General features: G+C 37.9%; 1 protein-coding gene across 3 annotated transcripts in view; it reads left to right on the top strand.

Annotated features, from left to right (window-relative positions):
• Positions 1–21,593, top strand: part of MARCHF1 (membrane associated ring-CH-type finger 1) — an 834,037-nt gene that overhangs the window by 806,549 nt on the left and 5,895 nt on the right. For all 3 annotated transcript variants that reach the window (XM_063705629.1, XM_055385742.2, XM_019025745.4), the window contains exon 8: positions 5,576–5,723. In XM_063705629.1, the coding sequence (XP_063561699.1) occupies positions 5,576–5,723 (148 nt within the window). The remainder of the gene's footprint in view (positions 1–5,575; positions 5,724–21,593) is intronic.

The raw sequence follows: 21,593 nt of genomic DNA, 5'->3' as shown, positions 1-21,593 counted from the left end.
TGTTTAGTTCTCTCCCAGAGTATTTGAAAATGTTACTAATATAATTAGATTTTAATAGGCTTTTATGTTACCTAAACACTAATTTGAAAAGTAAAACAAAAAATGAAAGTTTGCTTTAGTGATTAATGAGCTAACTCTGAATCATTTCAGTTCAAATAAATGAATTATGTAATTTTTTTCAGTCAACCTGAAATATTTAAATCACAGCCAGAAAACAAAACTCATTTGTTGATTACCCTTTCCTGGACTACTAATTAGTTCATGACAGGGAGTGACAAGTACTACTTCTAATATAAACTCCACGGAGGTCACCGTGCAACTCTGCTAAGTGTCATCCTTTAGGCAGGTGGTTCTCTAACTTTAGCTTGCATCGGAATCACCTGAGGGCTTGTTAAAGCACATTACAGGGTCCCCATCGCCAGAGTTTCTGATTCCGTGAGTTTGGTGTGGGGCTCAAAATACTGGGTTTCTAACAAGTTTCCTGATTGCTGCTGCATCTGCTACTGGGGAACACTGAGAACCACTGCTTCATATGAATGGGTCCCCTAGAAATTTCTCCAGCATAGCAAGTCCAAGGATTTGTAAAAGGTTTACTTATTATCCTCTAGCACAACGTATCTTACTAAGGCATGTAAATAATGTGATAACCTTTACACTTGCTGTTCCAGGTATTATTTTCGCTCGTCTGCAGCAAAATCCAATATGACAGGCAGAGCCAGTAAACAATTAAAATGTGGCTTTGCATTTATGCAAAATGACAGGAAGAACCTGCACACCTGGCCGGCTGGGAGCTCCTGGGTCTGGCGGTACCGGAAAAAAAAAAAAAAAAGGCTGCCGTACTAGCTACTGTTTGGGCCTGGCGCCACCTGGTGGTAATTTTTTGGTCTATCATTCTATAGATTGAAAACTCTAGGTCACGTGACTGTTACAGACGCTGGAAACCATAGGTGAACTGTCAAGAAAAAAGACGAAATGGATTTGGCAAAGTAGTCCCTACCTCCTGCTTTTTTCTTTTCTTTTTTTTTCTTTTTTTTTTTTTGAGACGGAGTCTCGCTCTGTCGCCCAGGCTGGAGTGCAGTGGCGCGATCTCGGCCCACTGCAATCTCTGCCTCCCGGGTTGAAGCGATTCTCTTCCCTCAGCCTCCCGAGTAGCTAGGACTACAGCCGCCCGCCGCCACGCCTGGATAATTTTTGTATTCTAGTAGAGACGGGGTTTCACCGTGTTGCCCAGGTTGGTGGCGAACTCCTGAGCTCAGGCAATCCGCCTGCCTTGGCCTCCCAAACTGCTGGGATTACAGGCGTGAGCCACTGCGCCCGGCCTGCATTTTTATGTTATACAAATAAACTGCCTTTACTCTTCACTGGTATAAAGATTTAAACAACACTTTTCTGTGGGCAGTACTTTTAAATTTATATTTTAGGACAGAATATAATGCAAGTAATTTGAATTAGAAAACCTGACCCTATCATGCAAAGTTTGATTTAACTTCATCAAATAGACAATTTCACAGAAACAATGTTTGCATCAAGTTATACTACAATTCAGAAAAAACATACAGTCTTATTTTTCTAAGTGAATAATAGAGTTCTGTTGGATTTCTTTCTATTGTTTAGGGGCTTCTGCAAAAAAAAAAAATCAAAAGCAAGAACAGTAAAACAGGTACCAAAGGCCCAGGGACTGTAAAGTCCAAAGCGAGGTTCAAGGCTACCTATGCAGGAAGTGCTAAGATTTTGTGAAACTACTCTTGCCTAATCTTAGCTCATCCCCCATCTTCAAGGTATAAAGGAGAACTTGAAGACTAAGGAAGGGCAGATCAGAGAGTCGGCAGTGTAAACATTTGTGAAAAGTATGGTGGTGTATGTGCTGTCGTGCGTTCCTTCTCCCTGACCTTTGGGAAACGGGAAAGGGAGCTGCCGTCTTACCATTTCCACCAGCTTCCTTGAGACCCCTTGGAGAGATACGTCTTCTCAACACCGAGAAACTTGAGGATAAAATATTCGACTCAGGCCCAAGCAATAAGCAAAAGAAACTTTACTTCATCACTGACAAGGCAATAGTTTGTATTTTCTGGGGGTCCTGTGGGAAAAACTAACATAGAGTCATCTCCAAAGTGGAGCTCAAGAATTTACAAAAAATTAGCCAGGCGTGGTGGCGGGCGCGTGTAGTGTGCCTGAGTGAGGCTGGCACTGCTGAGGCTGATCAGGGACCACACTCTGGGGACCTGAAGAGGATCTTCTCAGGAACAACCTTCTCTAGAGGTGTAACCATGGTAACAATATACTCCTGGTAACAGGGCCATAAGTCACACGTTATTTGGTAAAGCAGGACAGGGGAGCAGAAATGCTATGAAAAGTTTCACAGATTATCACTTGCCTATCACGAAATCTTTTGTGAACTGCCACTGAATTTCAGCATCATGAATATTAATTGAAGGCACTTTCATGACAGCTTTGTTAAAATAAGATTTATATCCTTATCCTCTCCATTTCTCATTCTTAGTAAGGCTTGCAAAACATACTGAAATTTTGTAAACAAACCTGAAAAGACAATACGAAGGGAAAGGTTTATAAAATACATTGATTTCTGCCAGCGCCATTTACTGAATATTGTATGCAGTAATGTAGTCGTTAGGAAGAGGGCACTGTGGCATTACATTTACTTGTGTGCTGTCTAGTGAGTTTCTAAATGGTTACTGTAAGGATTTATAAAGTGGAAAACGTGGATGGTTCCCTTATGCTTCACTTCTCCTTAGAATGTTAACTGAGATTTAGAAGTGACAACTTCAGAGCTTCTATTGTCTGGAACTAGATGAATCTTTACAAATGATTTGGTCCATTCTTGTCAGCCCCACTGATATTTTTCTATTTGAGGAGCCTTACTTTTTAATAGTGTTCCAGCCATTTAATCAAATTGCTCCATAGATAGAAGAAGTCTCAATTTTAATAGTATTTTAAGCCAATTTTATAATTGAGGGTTGATTTGATATGAATATTTCGTTACTGCAAATATTCTATCCACTTGCAACACAGAAACTTTAAAAATGTGAAGCTGTTTTTCCGTACCAGCTTCCACTTTTTGTCTGTCTGTATTAAACACTGAAGTAATTCAAGGAATATTTATTAAATTGCAAAATGCTATTGCCAAATAATAATATTCTATGATTATATGTTATTCAGATTAATATTACAATAAACTAAAGCCAAAACAGGATTTTAAAAAAATCAATCTTGCACGGATATGAGGTTTTGAAAAAACTCAATTAACATTAAAATCTTCTCAGTTCAAGATTGATTAATTCAAGAGTCTAAATTGAAACGTCTGTTTATTCCTTAATCGCATTATTAATATTTACCCTTTGTTATGCTTGGAATAATATATAAACATAGTTTGATAAAAAACAAAGTACAAGATAAAGAATGAATTTTTAATTAACTCTAACAAACTCCTTCAAGGAAAATTACGTGATGATTGGCCAGCAGGAGGAGAGGAAGGGATGGTGTTTGTAAATTAAATATTTCTTTCTCTAAAATGTTTAAACTGCTCTAGAGCATCAAGGTCATACTTCAAGTATTGTGCTCTCTTGCAAATGAAATTATAGGCTCTTACTCCACAGACTGGAAGAGAAGTTAGGAGGTATCTATTTAATTCTTTTACCAATAATTGCATTTGACAGCAAGTGGCAGAGACCTGGGAAATAATGGCTTAATCAGGAAGACAACAGGATGTCCAAAGGCAAGCTGTTGCTGATTGGGCTGAGAAAACTCCAGTTCTCAAGACTTTTCCTCAAGATTGCAAGATGAACACTCTCCCACTTAATTATGAATTCCAGGTAGCAAAGAGCAGAAAATGAAAGAAAGGATCAAAGGACAATACCTACATTAGAAAGGCAAAAACTCAATGTCCCACTAGATATTGGCTCACATCTCATTGCTGGAAAATAATCAATGTACACCTGTGCCAAGAAAGGTTGGAAAGGCAGCTTTAAGATGGGCACAATGCCAACTCTAATGAATTAGTTTGTTAACAAAAGAAGTGAAGAATGGTTATTCTCTTCTCCACCTCTGTCACAGCCTCTGTCGAAATCTGCTCCTCATGAAGACGACGCAGTGAGGCCCAGAGAGAGTACATGATTTTAACCACGTCTCAAAGCTGGTGGCAGAGACAGGACTTTATGTACCACAACGTACAACGTACACCGTCTTGTTTTTGGGTTGTGCATTGAAATCTACATGTGGGATGGTCAGGTGGGGAAGGAATGGGGTCTTCTGAAGTGCTGAAGATTTTGCTTTAGTGAGGGCATAATAATGTAAAGAATCCTAGATTATTAAAAGCTTGGCATGTCAGTTCACTTCTAATAAAATCACTGTAATTTTTTAATGGAAAGAATGCAAAGAAAAATAACACAATTCCTAACATAATAATGAAGTGATACTGTAGCTACAAAGACATTAAAATATATTTTGAGGGGCTATTTCTTCAAAGTAAATATGGGAGATATTCCCTTATGGAGACCATAACTTCAATAAAACTTGCGGCCTTCTTCCTCTCCCAGACTGAGGGAGCAGCCCTCAACTTTCTCAGGAGTGTGATTAAAAGACAGCGGTCATCACAGTAGTTACAACCCTTACGGTAGCAGCAAGTAAAGGTTGCTCTAAAAGAGGCTTCAGCAGATTTTCTAGTATCGCCCAAGTGATAAAATTTGTTTTTCTATAATAGTTGCGAACAGAAAATGTTGACTTTCTCTTGCAGGTATCATTCAGTCATTCAAATACTTATTAAATTTATACATTCAAGAATGTAAAACTATGTCCAGTTGTGTGATAATCCAAGAAGATAGTGTTACCTATTACTACGTATAACCTAGTACCACAAGCAAGTGATAGGCAGAATCCTGAAAAGAAAGTTTTTAATTGTTCAATATTAAAGCTATCTCATTCTTGGTACAGATGAGGAAACTATAGACTTGCAAAACAGAAATGACTTGATTTAATTCATTTGGAGAACAGAAAATTATTTTTGTTTGCAATTTAATATATATCTGAGTTAGGCCGGGCACAGTGGCTCATGCCTATAATCCCAGCACTTTGGGAGGAAAAGGTGGGTGGATTACTTGAGCTCAGGAGTTTGAGACTAGCCTAGGCAACATGGTGAGACCCCCATATCTACAAATACATAAAAAAAATTAGCCAGGCATGGTGGTACATACCCATAGTCCCAGCTACTCTGGGGGCTGAGGCAGAGGTTCTCTTGAGCCTGGGAGGCAGCGGTTGCAGTGACCTGAAATTGTGCCACTGCACTCCAGCCTGGGCGACAAGAGTGAGACCCTGTCTCAAAAAAATATACACACACACACACACACACACACACACATACGTATTTAAGTTATATGTAACTCTCTAGGTTATAATTTCATATCTCTCTAAACGTGAAGACTTATTTGAATATTACAGTGTCATCTGAAATTGCAGATATTTACTGTTTTTCTTCCATTCATGATCTATATCTGGGAAATAAAAGGGGAGCAAAATTTCCTAGTTTGCAATTCAGTTTTGTGTCCTTCATTTCTGATTGCAGTGGGAGAAACTACAGATGACCACAAGTGAAAGGAGGAAAATATTCTGCTCTGTCACATTCCACGTAATCGCGATCACCTGTGTGGTTTGGTCTTTGTATGTATTGATAGACCGGACAGCGGAGGAAATCAAGCAAGGCAATGACAATGGTAAGAGCACATCTTTCTTCTTACCCTCTTGGATCCTAAAGACAATACTCAGAGGTGGATAGGGAAGTTATTTCCCCGGGTTAGGCCTTCATCATGTATGATACACTAGAAAAGCTAGTATTTGCTATTGATTCTTCCCTAATCATGTTATTGATTACTACTCTGATTAAAAAGCATTAACTATATGGAGTCCCAAGCTGAGATGTGAAATTCATCAAATCCATATAAAACAGTGGCAGTTACACACAAATGGCAAACACCACTTCGGGCTTTTTGGGAGCTGAATAAGGATCAAGTTCTGCCTGATGTGAAAAGGCAAATGGCTGTAAAACTGAAGGGTTTCTCATTTTATTTAATTCACTCTAGTCATCTCTCCTTTAAAGCATGAAGGAGATGGCATTCTAGTAGAGAATGTGTTATAGCTCTTTAGTTAGTACTATATAGTTTGATAGAGTGGGTTAGCACCATGGTTTGACATTTTAGCCATGCAACGTTTGATTGTGAAGGATGGTGTCAAGTCTGCAAAGAAAAATGTTTCTAAATCAGTAAGGCATATTCTCACATTAAAATGGGTAAGTCACTTAAAACAGAAGCAAAAAGAGAAAGCACAATGTCTATAAAATATTATTTTCATGTGTGAAAGGACCCAGTTCTGTTTCTCATTGGGCCCTATAAGTTTTCATACCTTATCCAGCCTAAATCGTTGGTGGTAAAACAGTGAGAAACATCCCCACACTCCCACAGGAAACAGTATTTAACCACTGATGCCTCTAGAAAAAGACATTGTTCAGATAGTAACATTTTGAGTTTGTAATGTTGTGAAAAAATGTTTGCACATCCCTACACCCAGAGAAAAAATGGAAGAAAATGAAAGAACAAAAAAAAATGAGAGGAGGTAAGAAAAAAAATAAATAAGGAAGAGATTAAAACACAGAAAGGTTGGTTACTTCTGCATTTCTGCGTGGGGATTCATAAACACAGAAGGGGAGGCTCCATTCTCACACTCGCCCTCTAGGTGGCAGCAGCACACGCCAGCGTGCACCGCCCTGAGCATTTCAAAAAGCCGAAAGGGGCTGCGGGGATAAAGGGAAGGCCAGGACCCACGATAGGAATTGTGGATGGGGTTTATGTGCGTCAAAGAGGGGATGGTGACAGCGTTTCAGGTGCCACTGTCCTTTTCTGGAAGAAAATGAAAGCACTACCGTGTCGAGTCTAAATGCTAGAAAAACAGGTAGGATGGGGTTTTGTAGGTTGTTTTTATGTGTTTATTTATTCCATATTAACTCATTTACATACCATTAATATCAAACTACATTGTTTGCAACTACATTATGTACTGTTTCAGAGAATCTTGATTTTAAAATGTCACATTACATCCTTATTAAATAAGTTTCCTGAGGGTAGAACTTTCTTTTTCTTTTTTAAATCCAATGTCCTCTCTTGATATAGGTACCGGCCCAAGTAACAAACAGTGTGCTGTACATCCTGCAGTCGCATATGGATGGAAAAACAAAGAGGCATCCCCACCTCGCTTCACCCAATGTCTTACCCTAGAACTCTAGTGTTTTCCTAGCAATCAAGGGCAGACATGATACCCTTAGATTAGATGACACATTTAGAGCTCAGCATTTGAGAACCACAAATTTCCTCCAGGTAATGTAGTCTCTCCCCTCTCCCAGTGGTCACCCTCACTTGGCCTCTTTGTAGTAAACTGCAGAGCTCTTCTCCTCCAGCTACATGAGAGGGAAAGAAAATTAAGAGCCCTTCTCGTAGATGTAAGAAGAGGAAGCAATCTCACGTCATGTATACATAGACCCTCATAGACACCCATAAGAAAACCCCTCTCTTACATTTATTTTATCCAACCACATTTCTAAGACATGTGACTGAATAGCAATCATTTACCCTACAATGAACATGATGGTCTCAACTTCAGCCACAAAAATACCTCCAAAAACCAAGAAACTCATGGCTCCATGCTTTCTTCCATTTTTCTGTCTCCTTGCTCATTCTGTAGGCCCCCTGGACTTTATTTTATCTTCAGCTGCCATATCAATGCTGATAACTTCCCAAATTCATTTCCCACTCCTACTGTACTCCAACCCATACATCCACCTATCTTCTGAATGATTGTTTGAAAGTCTCACCGTGTCGCAATGCATAATCCCCTACCACTTCTCACTCTAACACCTGTGGGAACGGCACCACTAACATCTAGTAGCCAAACCCAGATATCCAGCTTTCACTCTGATCTCCTTCCTCTTCTACCTTAAATCAATCACCAAATCCTATTCACCCTGTCTCGCATGCCTCTGGAATCTGTCCATTTCTTTCCTTCCCTATGGCTACCATCCATGTGGAAACTATCATATTTTTAACTTGAAAACTGCAGAAGCTTCTTGACTAGACTTTCTCCAGTTTTGCCAACTTCAACCCAACCCATGCTCAATAATGTAATCCCAGCAGATTTACAAAAACACAAATCTAATCACATCCTATTCCCACTTAACCATTACAAGGTAACCGAAATTCCTCAGTGGGACTATGCTGCCCCCGTGACCTAGTTGAAGCCAGCTAGGCTGAACATTCATTCAGCTCCTCAAATCTATATCCAGGCCCTTGCTCAGCTTTTCTCTCTCTGTAAAACATTTCCTTCCAGCTTCTCTTGTCCACCACTACCACACACACTCAAACACTCATATATTCTCACACACCTCCCTCATCCCAACTCAGCCTTTGCAGTTTACCTTAAACATCACTTCCTCTGGGAAACTCATTACAGCTCCCTGAAGTAGGATCGTTATTCCTAGCACAGTGATTCTCAAAGTATGGTCCTGGAACCAACAACATCAGTATCACCTGGGCGTTCACTAGAAATGCATATTTTTACCTCCTGCTTCCCTACGCCTATGAAACCCTGATGGTGGAGGCCAGCAGTTTGTACTGAAGAAGCCTACAGGTGATTCTGATGCTGGCTAAGGATGGAGAGTCACTGCCCTACCACGTAGTCCCATAGCATCCTGCATTTACCCTCCCCAGGGCTTCTCCACATTTACTGCATGGTGGATTACCTGTGGTATGTTCCTAATGCTGCAAAGCTGGGCTTTATCCCCAGAGGTTTATACTTAGTCACCCCTTAGATGATTCTATCATGCAGCTAGGGAAGCTGTGCCTGACTGTGAAACTTACCACATGCCATTGCAATTGCTCATTTAATTGTCTGTCTTGCTTCACCTGCTCAGAGCAGGTGGGGGCCTTCTCTGTCCTGCTCACCACTACATCTCCCCGGTGCTGAACACTGGTCTGGGACCAGGCAAGTAGTCCGGTCAACACTGTACAAGGAATGATGAAGTGTGAATGCCTGGTTACCTAAGCTTTTCCACCTCTTATTTTTCTTTTAGAATTGTTTTCAAAATATTTTTTTCTTTCTCAGCTGTGGGTGGGTGCAGGATTCCAGACAGTAACCTCCAGTGGACTCTTCATGACAATCAAGGGTCCGTTTCTTAAAGGAAACTGAAAATGACATGATTTTTATATTTGGCATTTAGAGCCAAAGCAAAACAGAAAGCAAGATATGTATCAAGAAGCAGTGTCCGTGGTAATTCCTGTAGAGCCGCTTGCCAGCGGGACAGCTCTAGAACTTGGGTAATTTCAAATGGAAACCATAGTGACTTTCATACAGGGAATCATTTGTATTTATGTTCAAATTATATTTAAACCTGCTTTCCAATGTGCACATTGAAGAGAAGTGTGGGCATCTGTATAAACTGTTATTTCTTTAATCTTCCTGTGGCATTGGGACTGTGAGTGCTGATCCTGAATTTACCTGTAAAGTTGTTGGGAAAAAATTGCCTAACTTAAAAGAAGTCAACATATTTTAAATCCATCTTGAAAAACCTTTAAAATATTTTAAAAGAAACAAATTTGTCCTTTTTCAGCCAGAATTGAGGTTGAATATAAAACAGCAAAATCTTTTGAACTGTAATGATGGTCCTGGAAAGAAAAAAAATTCCTCATATGTCTGTAAATGGTTGTTCTTTTAGATTAAATAGTCATGATGCCACAGAGAGCCCTCATCTCTCTTTCCCCTGCGATGACAGGAAAAAAAATAGCAAATATATGGTACTTGGAGCTTTAACACCCTAAATAAGCCTATCGCTAAGTTTAATTTGGGCAACAGTTGTTATTCTTGCCTTATCTTTACATAGTCTAGAAGAATGGTTCAGTATATTATCTGTGTATAAACAACAAAAATACAAACCAAAAACAACTACAACAATTTACAATATTAAAGAGACTGTAGGTGTAGATAGTAAAGTTGCCCCAGAAGTATTTCAATGTATACATAAGGGACTAGCATAACAAATTGACTTTGTTTTCATGGCTGACTCACTCCCAAGCCTCCAAGCTCCTCCAGGGCAGAGGCTTTGCCTCATTATTCAGAAAATACTTGGTGTTAGTAGAGGCTCAAAAAATGTTTGCTGGCTGTGGCTGACTCCAGCAGATGAGAACAACCCAAAAAGAATAAACACTGGCTTGAGCTAGTTGTCAGAAGGCCAGGGTTCTAGCTCTCCCTTGGTCACTGACTAGTTATTTTTTTTTTTCCTTTGAGACAGGATTTCACTCCTCTCGCCCAGGCTGGAGTGCAGTGGTGCGATCTTGGCTCACTGCAACATCCTCCCCTCAGTCCCCCTCCCTGGGCTCAAGTGATTCTCCTGCCTTAGCCTCCCAAGTTGCTGGGACTACAGGTGGGAATCACCGTGCCCAGCTAATTTTTTGTAGAGACAAGGTTTCATGTTGCCCAGGCTGGTCCTGAACACCTGGGCTCAAGCGATCTGCTCGCCTCAGACTCCCAAAGCGCTGGGATTACAGGCGTGAGCCACCGCACCCAGCCTAGTTATCGTCAATACAATGATTAATCACTCTGAAGCTCAGTTTTTTCATTTGTAAAACTACCAAGGTTGGAGTGAGTAGCTGCTAAAAGTTATTTCTATGATTTATTACTCAGACAACATGAACTTTACCTTGCATCAAATAGACTGAAACATGTCTATATAAATAATGTACATATATGACACATAATTACTCATGGTGAATATTACCATGAAAACAAGTTAAGAAAAAGGTTATAAATATGTGAAACAATTTTGTTGTTGTTAATAATCTACCTAACTGGAGAGAAGCAACCAGGACAAAAGTAAAGAAGAAAACCAGCTCCCCTCTGCAACCCCAAGGCCCCAATAGCCACTCACACACAGCCTTCCTTATACACACACTTCGTAGTTCTGCATACCCTACGCACCCAGCCAAAATATTCCAACTTAGAGTGAGATGCTCTCTGTAAATACACACAGCCACTGTCACTGTTAAGTGAAACAGGTTCTCTTTTGCTGCTTGGTGATTTAAAAAAGCTTTTAGACATGCTCTAGGTGTCTCCAGTTGCATGATCTCCTATATAACATTTGCAGAATACTCTGAGAAATCAAATTTCAAAGCTGGAAGAGACCTTAGAGATCATTATTTATAGATGAGGAAATAAGCAATTTGCCTGATCTCCAGCTGTATTATAAATGCCCACCTGGGAGCTTCTGCTTTACCCAATTTGACTTAAAGAGAAAATACAAAAGTGAGATGTTACAGGTATGCCCCTGTGCCTTCAGGGGAGAGGAACCAGGATGCCATTCTATTACCAAAGGAAATATATTTTCAGAGAAACAGTATATCTGGAAAGTAAATGAGTCTAAAAGGATCTGGTAGGTGAACTCCAGCTGATAAGCCATTGTCACTGTGGTCTGAAAGGTTGGCAGAAATATTTCCTAACAAATACAATATACATAATTGCTACTTAAGCATTTAAGGATGTTTTAGTTTATTTTTTGATGGGATTTCTGAGCATTTCTCCTGACGAAGGGAATTGTAACTGCAAGAGATGACCAGAAACACACTATGACTAAACGCCAGTGGCCTGGCTGACAGCTAACTAGACTTCCTCCCTCTGTGATTCTGGAGGGAAGCTTACCTTGAGTCAAGCTGGGACACCCTAAACTTATAACACAGTGAAGTTAGAAAGATCTTACTGGTAGACACCTGTCAAAGCTCCGCTCTTAACCTACAGCTGAATCAGCCAAAGGTGTATAGCGTTCAAATCACACAGATAATAACAATAATGAAAACTTATATTTACACTTCCTATGTGTCAGGCACTGTTAATTTGTTTAAACCACACTAACAACCATATGAAATTGGTAGATACTATTACCTCCAATTTTAAGTAATGTATCAGTTGGCTTTAGCTTTATAAAAACCATCCCAGGCTGGGTGTATTGGTTTAAGCCTGTAATCCCAGCACTTTGAGAGGCCAAGGTGGGCAGATCACTTAAGGTCAGGAGTTCAAGACAAGCCTGGCCAACATGGTGAAACTGTCTCTACTAAAAATACAAAACTTAGCTGGGCATGGTGGTGCATGCCTGTAGTCCCAGCTACTCAGGAGGCTGAGGCCAGGAAATCTCTTAAACCCAGGAGTCAAAGGTTGCAGTGAGCTGAGACGCACCACTGCACTCCAACTTGGGCGACAGAAGCAAGACTCTGTCTCAAAATAAATAAATAAATAAATAAAAGCATCAGGAGAGAGCGAAACCACCATCTGCAAACACATTTAAAGTTTCCGAATGAGTTGTGTTTCCTATTGTCCTATTGGCCAAAGCAGGTCATATGACCAAGACCCGTGTCAGCAGGTGATGGGATACCCCAGGACAGGATTACCGGGAGGCATGAGCCAATCAGGGGCTATTATTGAAACAAGCTATCAAGGATAAAGAAATTGAAACCAAAGAAAATAACAGAACAGGCCTAATATCTCAAGGAAATGAAATAGCTATCTGAGTTTAGGTGGATAAAGATGTAAAGACTGAAGTAGACTCTTAGGAATAGGGTTCTTCGGAATAAAATCCGTAGCCCTCGAAAACAAGCGGAGATTTTGCACAGGAAAACCACTCTTGAGAAGCCATTAACCTTAAAAGAGAAATCCTCTTAGGGCATGGGCTGTCAAGAAATTAACCAGAAGTCTGAATCATTTGGGGATTTGGCTATTCCTTAGCCAGGAAAGAGATGAAAAATTCAGTCCGTTGCAGAGGTCCTGTTTATAACTAATGCTTAATTCTCAGGTTCCTGGTGGGGAACCTGAGCTCTTGGATAACCCAATCCATGTCTCCTGACCCAACTCCAATAGAGTACAGGATTAGGAAGATGTGGGGGATTTGTGTGTGTGTGTGAAAAAAAAAAATTTATAAATTTTACTTTTTTATTTTTGCCTTTTCATTCAAGTTTTTTAAATACTGTTACTTTTAACCTGGACATCCCAGTTTCCTTCTCTGCCTTGCTAAAAATAATCTTGTCCAGAGTCAGACTCCCAAGAGTCTAGAATGAGCTGTGAAGTCCATCTGCTTTTCTTTGTCTAAAGTGCTTTCACTCGCTCTTTAAATGTAAATTTCCCTACAAACTGTGGACTGAAATTTCTGGTTCTGGTGGCACTAGACTTTAAGGCTGCAGCATTTTGACTCCTTTAGGTCTAATTTGTGAACTTTTCAATATCACATTCAAGGGCAAGACTACAAACTATCTTAAGCCTTTCCTGGAAAACCTATTCGCATGTTGATTGTTTGGGAATGGCCTGGAGGATGCTGCAGCCTGCAAGTACCAGATCACATATATGTGACTGTAAAAAGGAGGCCTGGAAGAATTTACTTTAATAATCATATTAAATCAACAAAAATATTGAGACTGTTTGAGAACTTATCACTCTTCCTTGTGGGATTAGCATAACATGGAATGTGAATGAATCAATTGAAGTTAATATGAGAGACTACAGTAGCTTTCTATTTCCTCAGAAAATGGTGGTAGAGAGAATGCCTGCTCTTTTAATTGCTGTCCAAGAATTTCCAAGAAATGTTTCCCCTTAATGCTTGAGAGGTAAAGATGGGCAGACAGTTTATTACTAAACCTACAGAAACTCCTGCAAAAGTATTCCAGACACAAAGACAGAAGTAGAGATGGGTTCTTGGGCCTCAGAGAAATGAGCAGATGCTTGAATTGCCTAAGTTAGATTTTCCAAATTCCTCTGCGAAATCGGCAAATAGAAACAACTTTGTGCTCCCGGCATTTTGAAGTGCAGGATACAGCTTTATATATGACTGAGGACAAAGATACCTTGAATTGTACATAGGATCCCCAGGGAAAAGATCTAGTGCCTTCCTTTCTCTATCATTGTCCTTTTTTGTGGTGTACATTCTTTTGTCTTTGCTAACAACAGCATAGAAACTGACTAGTCTAACAGAATGTAAGAAGACAATTGGCTGTGTCTCAATAAAAGGAGGCAAGTACATCTTCCTGATGAAAACATTCTTGAAAAATCCATTTAGCCCCATTTTAGCATCTGCTCTCAAGATGTCCTTAAAGTGAGTTTTCCAAGATACAATCCTTATAACCACTCAACAGTAATTTATTTTGTAGAAAACAAAAATCGTGTCCACTTACCTGAAGGCAAGAGAAAGAGCTGGCTGTCTGTTAAAGATGGTCATTTGGACAGTAAGTTTGTACTCAGATGGCTTTTGTATGTGGGGGTTGGGGTGCTCTGCACTCTAAACTTAATGGAGGGGTTTTGTGGGAGATTTGACTTCCCAGGAACATATTAAAGGATGGTGTGGGCAGGGGAAACTGATTCAGAGATACCTTGTGAAGGAAAGTGGAGGGATCAGGCTAAGTCTCCCAAAAAGGGCAGAGAAAATGGCAACTGTTTCCCCCTGGCCCAGATTCCCAGGTATATTATAGGCTTTGGTCACTGTTTCTGGAAAGAGAGGTGAAACTTGAGTGGACTTTTCTTTAGATTGTCTACCATCTAAAGCATAGCTTTACTGACAGTGAAGAGGGGTTGTAAAAGCTTTCATTTATCCTTGAAATACCTACTGAGCAAGGAACTATGGAAAACAAAGTCCAGCCCAGACAAATTCTGTGCTCGTCAAGATTACAGCATGACACAGTAAAAATGCTTATGTTAGAAAGTGAGCTCACACTGCACACGGAGAAATAACATGGAAGTGGAACAGTGGGAAAACTTATTTCCAGCTGGAAATGACCTCTAAGATGGGTTTTGTGGGACAAGTAGACACATAGAAGCAGGGAAGCAAAACACAGAAAGAAAAAAGATCGGAGACAAAGGCTCAGAAATGGAAAACCTCCAGGCATGTATGGGGAACAGCTGCTAGTTTGGTTAAGCAGAGGAGAAAGCTGGATGTAGTCCATGAGAATTTCCCTAAAAATGGGAAATAAAGCACATTTCATCTCCAGTCTGTCTGTGGTTAAAGCTTTCTAAACACATTGAAACTACTGCTTAATATAAGTTTACAGCAAAAATCCTTTTGAATTTGGAGAACTGCAAGATGTCTTGCTCATATTCCAAATCCTTTCTGCAAATTTCCCAATAAAGAGATGTAAGTTATTGTCTTCCACAGCAGGGATTCTCAACCTCAGCACTATGGACATTATGAACTGAATAATTCTTTGTTGGAAGGTACTGTCCTGTGCATTGTAGGATGTCCAGCAGCATCCCTGGCCTCTAATAAAAGTCAGTAGCACCCCACTCCAGGTACAACAATCAACAATGTCTCTAGACACTGCTAAATGTCCCCCAGAGAACAAAACTGCCCCCAGTGGTGAACCTATGGTCTACACTGAGTCAGTGTTTCAGATGATTGTTCTCCTTGCATAGATGAAGACAGCCAAGTAGGAACTTAAGAAAAAAAAAAAAAAAGCCCTTCTATATTCCAAATGCATGGACGCTCTGCATAGAGAATAATTTAGCTCTTTTTATTACTAACTACCGTTTGATGCCACTGTGTTACTTAGCATACAGGAAAAATGGACACAGGAGTCCAGCCATGTATAAATGTGTGCTGCCACTTATCTGGGACTATTAGAATCATCACATACTCCTGATTATTCTTCAGAACTCCTTAAATCACTTATGAAGACTTTGCCTTGGAGTATTTTTAAATAAAAATAGCAAGTTAACTGCTATTTCCATGCAATACACAAATCAAATTTCAACACTATCAAAGATTACTAGGTCAAGATCATTGGGGAATAAGCTCACCTTTGGCATGAAATAGCAAAAGGGGGAGAAGGGAGAATTGAAATAGATGGTCTTTAAAGGCCTTTGAACTCTGAATTTTTAGTTCAGTTATTTTGCTGGAACACCAGAAAAATCAAGAATAAAACAATTTGTATTGTATCAGCCTGATATTTTCTTTAAAAACTTTTTTATAAGAAAAATGATTCTTTTATATACCCCCCTCAATTTTTTTTCCAAAAATGAATAATGTATGCAGGAATACCTAGAATATGTTAAAAGTGTGGAATGTATGTTTCATTATGAATGATACTGTGAAATCTTTAGATGAGGAACTAGTGCTGTCAAAGTAGAACAACATTTTTTAAAAGTTGCACTAATGGTCAAAAATTATTACTAAAGTATTATATTTGTCTATAAGTTACTTGGGAAATTTATAAATAAGTATAAAGCAATTCATCTCATAATTTTATGTAATTATTTCTGTATTTTTTATCCTAAAATGAAAATGTTTCTGGACAGTATTGGAATACATGATACAGTACCACTGTTATCACTAGATAACAACAGTGCTATTATCGAACACGTGTTGGTTGCAAATGCATTTGTATAAATAAATCAAATCCAAGTAGCATACTTTTATTTTTAAAATTCCTATCCTTAAGATCAAAGAAGTCTATAGGAGAAAGGGACCATGGCAACATTTGTATGTGACTAACAGACACTGATTAATGATAAATGCCTGGTATAGTCCATTTTCGTACTCTAAATAGTTTCTAAAATCAAAGGTCTGTTTTCTTGACGATTTGTTTTCTAACATATTTTAGCATCTTCTCTTAAGTAAATATATTGATAATTGAATCTGTTCCTTCAAAGAGTTTAACTCCATGATACACTAATTAATTTTTTTAAATAGTGACTTGGGTAGGGAGAGACATGAAACCGTCAGTCTTTCTCCTAGTTTTATTAAGTTCAGAGTTACTCTATTTTACTCCAAACAACAGCATTTAATTAGTTAACATTAATAGGGTTTCTCCTGGACTACGATGTAGGGAATTTGCAATATTGTGAAAAGGCATCTTCTTCCTCTGGGCCAGATGGCAAAAAGATTTTTTCTCATGCCAACTCCAGAAGTTGACCTAGATTGTGGTGTTAGGAACCATGAAGCTATCATAGGGATTAGCAGGAAAGAGTGCTGGTAGTAATTAGGGCACGAATGCTGTGTTTGCCAACCTCATGACAGATTGCACCTTTTTCTCCCTGGAGTGGGTTCTGAAAGATTAGTAGAAGTTTATTGTAAAGAGCGCAGCACTCTAGACAGAGGAATAGCATGTGCTAAAGCTTAAACCTATATTAGGATGTGCAATGTTTGGAAAACAGCTACCCAGATAGGACTCTGGATAAAGTTTACTAAGAAAGGCACTGGATGAGAGAAATCAGGCAGCTGAGGATGACGATAAAATAAATAGAGGTATAGGTCATGAGCATTTATTGTGCAAGACTGCAGCAAATTTTAGGCACAATAAACTCCGTTGGGCATGGCTAAAAAGAAATGGAGTGTTTTTGTGCAATAGTTTCCATAAATATATCATGCATACATTACCAATTTCCAAATACTTAAATGCTCACAAACCCATCTCTTACTCGAAGAAATTCTATAAACTGACCTAGACACAGAGATGAATTCATGGAACTAATCTCAAGTAAGGAGCTAATATATATAAATATATATATATATATATAATATATAAAAGACTATTTTTAGAGCAGATTTAGGTTAACAGAAAAATTACAAAGAAGGTAAAGAGAGAGTTCCCACATACCACCCTGCACATACACAAGGTTTCTCCTGTTATTAACATCTTGCCTCAACGTGGTACATTTGTTACCACTGAGGAGCCAATATTCTTACATTATTATTAAAGTTCATAGTTACATTGGGGCTCACTCTTTGTGTTGTACAGTTCTATGAGTTTTGACAAACGTGTAATGTCCTGTGTCCACCGTTACAGAATCATACAGAATGGTGTTGCCGCCTTAAAAAGTCCCTGTGTTCCACCTATTCATCCCTTCCTTTCTCCTCCTAAACTGTTGGCAAACACTGATCCTACTATCTCCAGTTTTGCCTTTTCTAGAATGTCATATAGTTGGAATCACGCAGTATGTAGCTTTTTCAGACTGACCTCTTTCATTTAGCAATATACATTTAAGGTTTCTTCGTGTCCTTTTGTAGCTTGATAGCTCATTTCTTTTTAATCACTAAATAATACTCCATTACATGGAGGTATCACAGTTTATTCATTCACAGATTGAAAGACAACTTGGTATTTCCAGCTTTGAACAAATATAAATAAAGCTGCTACAAACATTTGTGTGCAGGTTTTTGTGTGGACATAAGTTTTTGTTCATTTGAATAAGTATAATGTTGTATCATTTGAAAAGCTTGTGGTTACCATTGTAAAAAACTGTCAGACTGTCTTCCAAAGTGACTGTACCATTTTGCATACCTATCAGCAATGAATGAGAATTCCTGCTTGTCGTTCCACATCCTTTCCAACGTTCAGTGTTTTCAGTGTTCTTTTTTAAAACTTTAGCCATTCTAATAGGTATATAATGATATCTTGTTTTAATGTGCAATTCTCTAATCACATATATTAATAATCTTACCATCTGTTTATCTTCATTGATGACATATCTGTTCAAATCTTTTGCTCATTTTGTAATTAGGTTATTTTCTTATCATTGAATGTTAACAGATCTTTGTATATTTTGGATACAAATCCCTTTTTCAGAATACGTTTTGCAAATATTTTTTCCTGTGGCTTGTCTTTTCATTCTCTTAACAGTGACTTCCTCAGAGCAAAAGGTTTTAGTTTTAATAAAGTCCAATTGATCTATTTTTCTTTTCATAGATCATACTTTGGTCACCTGAATTTTCTTATCTTTTAGAAGCTGCATAGTTTCACAGTTTACATTTAGTTCTATAATCCATTTTGAGTTAATTTTTGTGAAAAATGTAAGGTCTGTTTACAGACTCATTTATTTGCATGCAGATATTGTTATACCAGCACCCATTTGTTAAAAAGACTATCCCTTCTCCATTGAATTGCCTTTGCTCCTTTGTTAAAGATCAGTTTCCTATATTTGTATCTGTCTATTTCTGGGCTATTCTGTTTCACTGATTTATTTCTTTATTCTTTCATTGATACCACACTGTCTTGATCACCGTAGTGGTAGTAATCAAGGATAGTGTCAGTTTTCAAAAACTTTATTCTTCCACTTCAATATTGTGTTGGCTATTCTGGTCTTTTGCTCTCCATATACACTTTAGAATCAGTTTGTCAATATCCATAAAATAACTTGCTGGAATTCTGAATGGGATAGTATTGAATCTGTAGATCAAATTGGGAAGAATAGCTATCTTAATAATATAATATTAAGTCTCCCTATCCATAAATGTGGAACATCTTATTTATTTCATTCAGATATTCTTTTATTTCCTTCATCATAGCTTCATAGTTTTTCTCACATAAATCTTGTACATATTTTGTTAGGTTTACACCTAAGGTTTTTGTTGTTGTCATTGTTTTTGTTTTGTTGGTACAAATGTAAATGGGCTTATGTTTTTAATTTCAAATTCTGGTTGTTCATTGCTATATATAGGAAAGCAATTGACTTTTTGTAAAACTTTGTATCCTGCAACATTGTCGTAATCACCTATTTAAAAAAAAAACTTAATCAATTCTTTGAGATTTTATACATAATCATCATTTGTGAACAAAGATAGTTTTATTTATTCTTTCTCAATCATCTTTTATTATTTTTGTTTTATTGCATTAGCTAAGACTTCCAGTGTGATGCTGAATAGGCACGGTAAGAAGGAACATCCTTGTCTTGTTCCTGATCTTAGGGGGAAAGCATCTAGTTTCTTACCATCATGTCAGCTATAGGTTTTCTATGTTCTTTATCCCATTAAGGAAATTCCCTTCCGTTCCTAGTTTTTATCATGATTGAGCGTCGTATTTTGTCAAATGTGTTTTCTGCACTTATTGATATATTCACATTTTTCTTTAGCTAATTGATGTGATTACATTGATTTCTGAAAGTTGAACCAACTTTGCATACCTAGAATAAATCTCTATTGGCTGTAGTGTGTAATTGTTTTTATACATTGTTGATTTCAATTTGCTAATATTTTGTTGAGAATTTTTGTATCTATCTGTTCATGAGAGATACTGGCCTATAACTTTTCTTCATAGTAATTGTCTTTGCCGAATTTAGTATTGGGTAATGCTAGTCTCACCCGATTAGTTAGGAAGTATTATCTCTTCTATTTTCTGGAAAAGACTGTAGAACATTGATGTCATTTCTTCTTTAAATGTTTGGTAGAATCCACTAGTAAAACTATTTGAGCTTGGTGCTTTCTGCTCTGAAAGGTTATGGTTGATTTAATTTCTTTAATAGATCTAGAGATATTTAATTATCTGCCTATTAATTACACCTGCCACTGTAATGATCTCTTATTTCTCCTGTGTGAGCTTTGGCCAACGATATTTTGAAGTATTATTTCCATTAGGATTAAGTAAATATTCAAGATGATGACTACTATGAATTATTCAAGTCATAAAGAAGTCCTTGCATATTAGGAGTTAGAAAAAATTTACCTTTGCTACTGGTAAAGGTTCTAATAAATTTGATTGCATATATTTAATCTACTCAAAAACTAAGTTCAGATTTGATTGCTGAAAGAGGAATAGAAATTTATTTTAAATTGACAGTGCCAAACAGAGCAACAAATTAATGAAACATCAACAACAGTGAGAGGCTTTTCATGTTTTCTTACAATCCCTTTTAAGATCAGAGAACATTTTTTCCCCAAAAATTTCAAAGGAAGAGTCAGAGCCAAAGCATTTTGAAAAGAAAAAGAGTTTACTTGCAAAGGCTCAAGGGAGTCAGACTTCAGAAAAACTGGATAAGCAAGTGAAAAATATAACAGGTATTTAAAGAAAAATATAAAGAAGATTGCCATGATTAGTAAGTTTGCATTAATTTGTTCATGGAGAAAAAACAAAATCTTATCACATGATGATCATATTCGGAAAGATCTTGCAACATGAGCTAAATAAAAGTCAAGAATAAAATGGTGTTTGCTGGGCATCTAGGAATATAAGAAATACTCAATGTTTCATTATTTTGGGACCAGAAATTGACAGGGTAACGCTGTTATTTTTGGTTAATCTTAGGGTACAAGGTGCTTCAGCATGATGGAAACAGGGCATGACTTCTGCTTTGCTTCCAGAAGCATAAAGCAAATGTCACTACTACAAAATATAGATAGGATATTTCTTATAACTCTATTCACTGTTGTAAGTAAATAAAAATCCAAAGTCAAATCATAGACTCTCAATTACCATGGTTTTTTACACATTTCTACCATCCCTTCCTGGTGCACCGTATTGAGCCATACTGAGCTATATTTTTCTACTTCACAACTTTTCACTTACGGGAAGACAGCTATTGTCCCCCACACCATCCTAATGTGGGCAAGAGGACCACGTGACCCTCATATATTTAACACTCTTGACCCTCATATATTTAACATTCATAATTATGTATTGCCTAAATACTCACTGTTGTCACTGAAATGCCTGTGAAATAATTTTTAAAACTATATTTACAAAAGAAAGTCTATTTCTAGTAATGGTGATGGAAATTAAGAGAAAATATAGACATCTATAAAAGTGTGA

This window comes from Gorilla gorilla, chromosome 3 (genome assembly GCF_029281585.2).
Source record: "Gorilla gorilla gorilla isolate KB3781 chromosome 3, NHGRI_mGorGor1-v2.1_pri, whole genome shotgun sequence".
Lineage (NCBI taxonomy): Eukaryota > Metazoa > Chordata > Mammalia > Primates > Hominidae > Gorilla > Gorilla gorilla.
The sequence above is the reverse complement of the archived record's forward strand: the minus strand, read 5'-3'. Positions and strand labels throughout refer to the sequence as shown.